The 2,678-nt window shown below is 40.9% G+C and overlaps 3 protein-coding genes across 3 annotated transcripts in view; 1 reads left to right on the forward strand and 2 right to left on the reverse strand.

Moving 5' to 3' along the window:
* Positions 1 to 256, reverse strand: part of CSUI_010341 (crn (crooked neck) related) — a gene marked incomplete at both ends in the record, with an annotated part of 7,395 nt that extends 7,139 nt beyond the window's left edge. Inside the window, one exon of the mRNA XM_068070446.1 lies at positions 92 to 256. Coding sequence (XP_067917576.1) covers positions 92 to 256 — 165 coding nt within the window. The remainder of the gene's footprint in view (positions 1 to 91) is intronic.
* Positions 11 to 256, reverse strand: CSUI_010342 (mitochondrial import inner membrane translocase subunit tim10; the record flags this gene model as incomplete). The annotated part of the gene is made up of 1 exon (XM_068070447.1): positions 11 to 256. A coding segment is annotated over one exon (246 nt), but the record flags the coding sequence as incomplete, so codon positions are not given.
* Positions 257 to 1,430: 1,174 nt separating this feature from the next.
* CSUI_010343 (uncharacterized protein) lies at positions 1,431 to 2,329 on the forward strand. Its single transcript, XM_068070448.1, has one exon. The coding sequence runs from the start codon at positions 1,650 to 1,652 to the stop codon at positions 1,773 to 1,775; it is 126 nt and encodes a 41-aa protein (XP_067917578.1). The 5' UTR covers positions 1,431 to 1,649; the 3' UTR covers positions 1,776 to 2,329.
* The last annotated feature ends 349 nt before the right edge of the window (positions 2,330 to 2,678 follow it).

Below are 2,678 nucleotides of genomic sequence, written 5' to 3' on the forward strand. Positions count from 1 at the left end.
GTGTTTGCATATACTTTTCCACACATCTGTCTGTACAGCTCATTTCCGAGATATCTAAGGAACTATCTGCATGCAAATGAAGACACCTTACATAGCAGGATTTCACACATCTAGTCACCACATCGGCAAAACCTTCGAGCTCTGCAACGGCCACCACCTGCGGAGTTATCTCATTCCTAGAAGAAGAAGAAGAAGGACAGGGGGAAGAAGAAGAGGAAGACGACGCGCTCAAGCGAGAGGAGATAGCCGAGCCCATCTTTGTGAAAGAAAGAGAGAAGAGAAGAGAAAAAGGAGTGATGACGATAGAGAAGAGAAAGAAGGGGGAAAAGAGAGAGAGAAAAAATGAAAGGGAAGGAGAAGAAGAACAAGAAGAAGGAGAAGAGAAAGAGAGAGAAGAAGTAGAGAGAAGAAAGAAGAGAGACGGAGACGGTTGAATGAGAGACAAAAAGAAAAAAAAAAGAAAAAAAGAAAAATGAAAGAAAGAAAGAAAGAAGGGAGAAAGAAAGGTATTGGGAAAATGAGATACAGAAGTATGAGAGAATTTCAGAAGAGGCACAGAAAGAAAGAAAGAAAAAGAGAGCAGAGAAATGCAAAAAGTGAAGGAGAAGAGGAGAGAAGGTGTACGAGTGAGCGAGAGAGGTCGACAAAAGAAAGAAATATATAGACACACACATACAGACAAATATAGATACAGTCCTAGAAGTACATAGGTGCCTATATATATATATATGGACAGTTATATATGTATGTACGAAGATATATGTGTAGATGTACGTAAGCACGAGGAGGCTGCCTTCGTCGATGAAAGGAACCCTAAGGAGTGGAAGGAAACAAGAAAGTTCTTCAAGCCGAGTAAGGAGAAAACAGTCCACAAATTCAAGTGTATATACACTGCATTTTTAAGAGCCAAAAGTCTCTCACACAGAAAGAGTTCACTCATCTCTCCTTCAGAACTCTGCGAGGGGAGTTCTCTTTCTTACAGGCAAAAGTAGATTCAGATCTTTCGTAAAGAGAAACTGTTCCGAGGTGTATGTACACCCGACTACGTATTACATACTCGGCACTCAAGAGGAAAGAAAACAACTGAAAAGGAGGTGTGATCTTGACGAGATGAGCTTCTCCTTTCTTCCTTTTCTCTCTCTCTAGAAGGAATCCTTCCTTGTCCATCTTTCTTCTATTCTTCTTCTCCGTTCTGTGGAAGAGACCACAAAATGCTCTTTCCATACAAAAGAATTCCTAATACAGAAAGGTTTAAAACCGAAAATTTCGGCGCATGCAATGGATGAAATCGCATCTGTTTTCCTTCGGCATGCATGCATTCAAGAGGGAAAGAACTCAATAGAGAGAAAAAGCACTGAGGGACCCTCCCTTGTGCGGTGTACGTACACCTGCAACTTCGGGAATAGACGAGATAGATGCACATAGAGCAAGCGCTAGACCGAACGCCCTTGTTTTAAGGTTTCTTTGTCTCTCTTTCTTCTTTTTCTCTTTTAAGAGAGAGTAGTAGCGTTCTTCTTTCGTTCTTCTTCATCTCCATCTGAGACAAAAAGTCCCTCTTCTTCTCTCTCTTGTCCTTGTTATTTCGGCAAGATCCGTTTTTTGCCGATGCAAGCAGGCGGGTTATGTAGGAGAGAAAGAAAGACTCAGGAATGAGAAGTCTTTCTCCTCTTCAGTTTATGAAGAAGACAAGACAGACGGGTGAACTGTCTCCTCGAGCTTCTTCTTCTTCTTCCCATTCCAATGCTTTCTTCTTTCACATTGACCTCGATTCCTGATCTCTCCGGTGTTTCGTCACGACGCTAGTATAGATTCTCTCTGCCTCTCTCCTTTTCTTCCTCTTCTCTTCTTTCACCTCTTTCGTTCTTCTCCTCCGTCCAGTTGTTTCTTGTTTCATCTCTCTCTTCTCTCATTTTCCGCATTTCACACTCGTCTCTCTCGATCAAGACACATCCTACCTGTCTCTTCTTTCTTCTTCTCCCTCCTGAAGAGGAGATACTTTTCTTTCTTTTCAAGTCACTTCTTTTTTGCCTCTCTTCTCTCTTTCTCTTTCTTCACTTCACTTCTCCTCCACTACGACCCAAGAGTTTAACTACTTTCCTCCCCTTCTCTTTTCTCTTCTCTTGTTCTCTCCTTATTCTTCTTCTTTTAGAGCGGGTACTTGTATCTGGCTTTTCTCCTTGTTCGTTTCAAGTGTCTAGACACCCCAAAAAAAAAACATCTATCAAGATGGCTTCACATACAGCGAATGGAGGGACTTCCTCTTCTTCTTCTTCATCTTTAGGAGACGATCCTTTAGCTTATATGGATCAGTTAGACTTCAATACCAACAAGTTTCCCCAGTATTCTCACGTAAGCAGTCTTCTTCCTCTTCTTCTTCTACTTGTCTTTATCTCTCGTCTCTATTCTTCTTTCTTCTCTAGATATCTTCATCTACATACATCTAAAAGTCAACAGAAAGAAAAAAGCAGAGAGAGATAGAAAGAGAAGGGCAACGGGGACAGAGACAGATTCAAGTCGTTCTCTCCCCAATTCTCTCTCTCTCTCCAGGTTATCAAACTCAGCACTTAAGATCAGCCACTCTATCTTTAATCTATCTATCTATCCTTTATCTATCTATCTATCTATCTTTAATCTATCTATCTATCTTTAATCTATCTATCTATCTATCTTTAATCTAT

This window comes from Cystoisospora suis (genome assembly GCF_002600585.1).
Source record: "Cystoisospora suis strain Wien I chromosome Unknown contig_7189, whole genome shotgun sequence".
NCBI lineage: Eukaryota > Apicomplexa > Conoidasida > Eucoccidiorida > Sarcocystidae > Cystoisospora > Cystoisospora suis.

What these genes read in the sequence shown, in the direction of transcription:
- CSUI_010343 (XM_068070448.1), top strand. Translation starts at nt 1,650, where the DNA reads ATGAGAAGTCTTTCTCCTCTTCAGTTTATGAAGAAGACAAGACAGACG.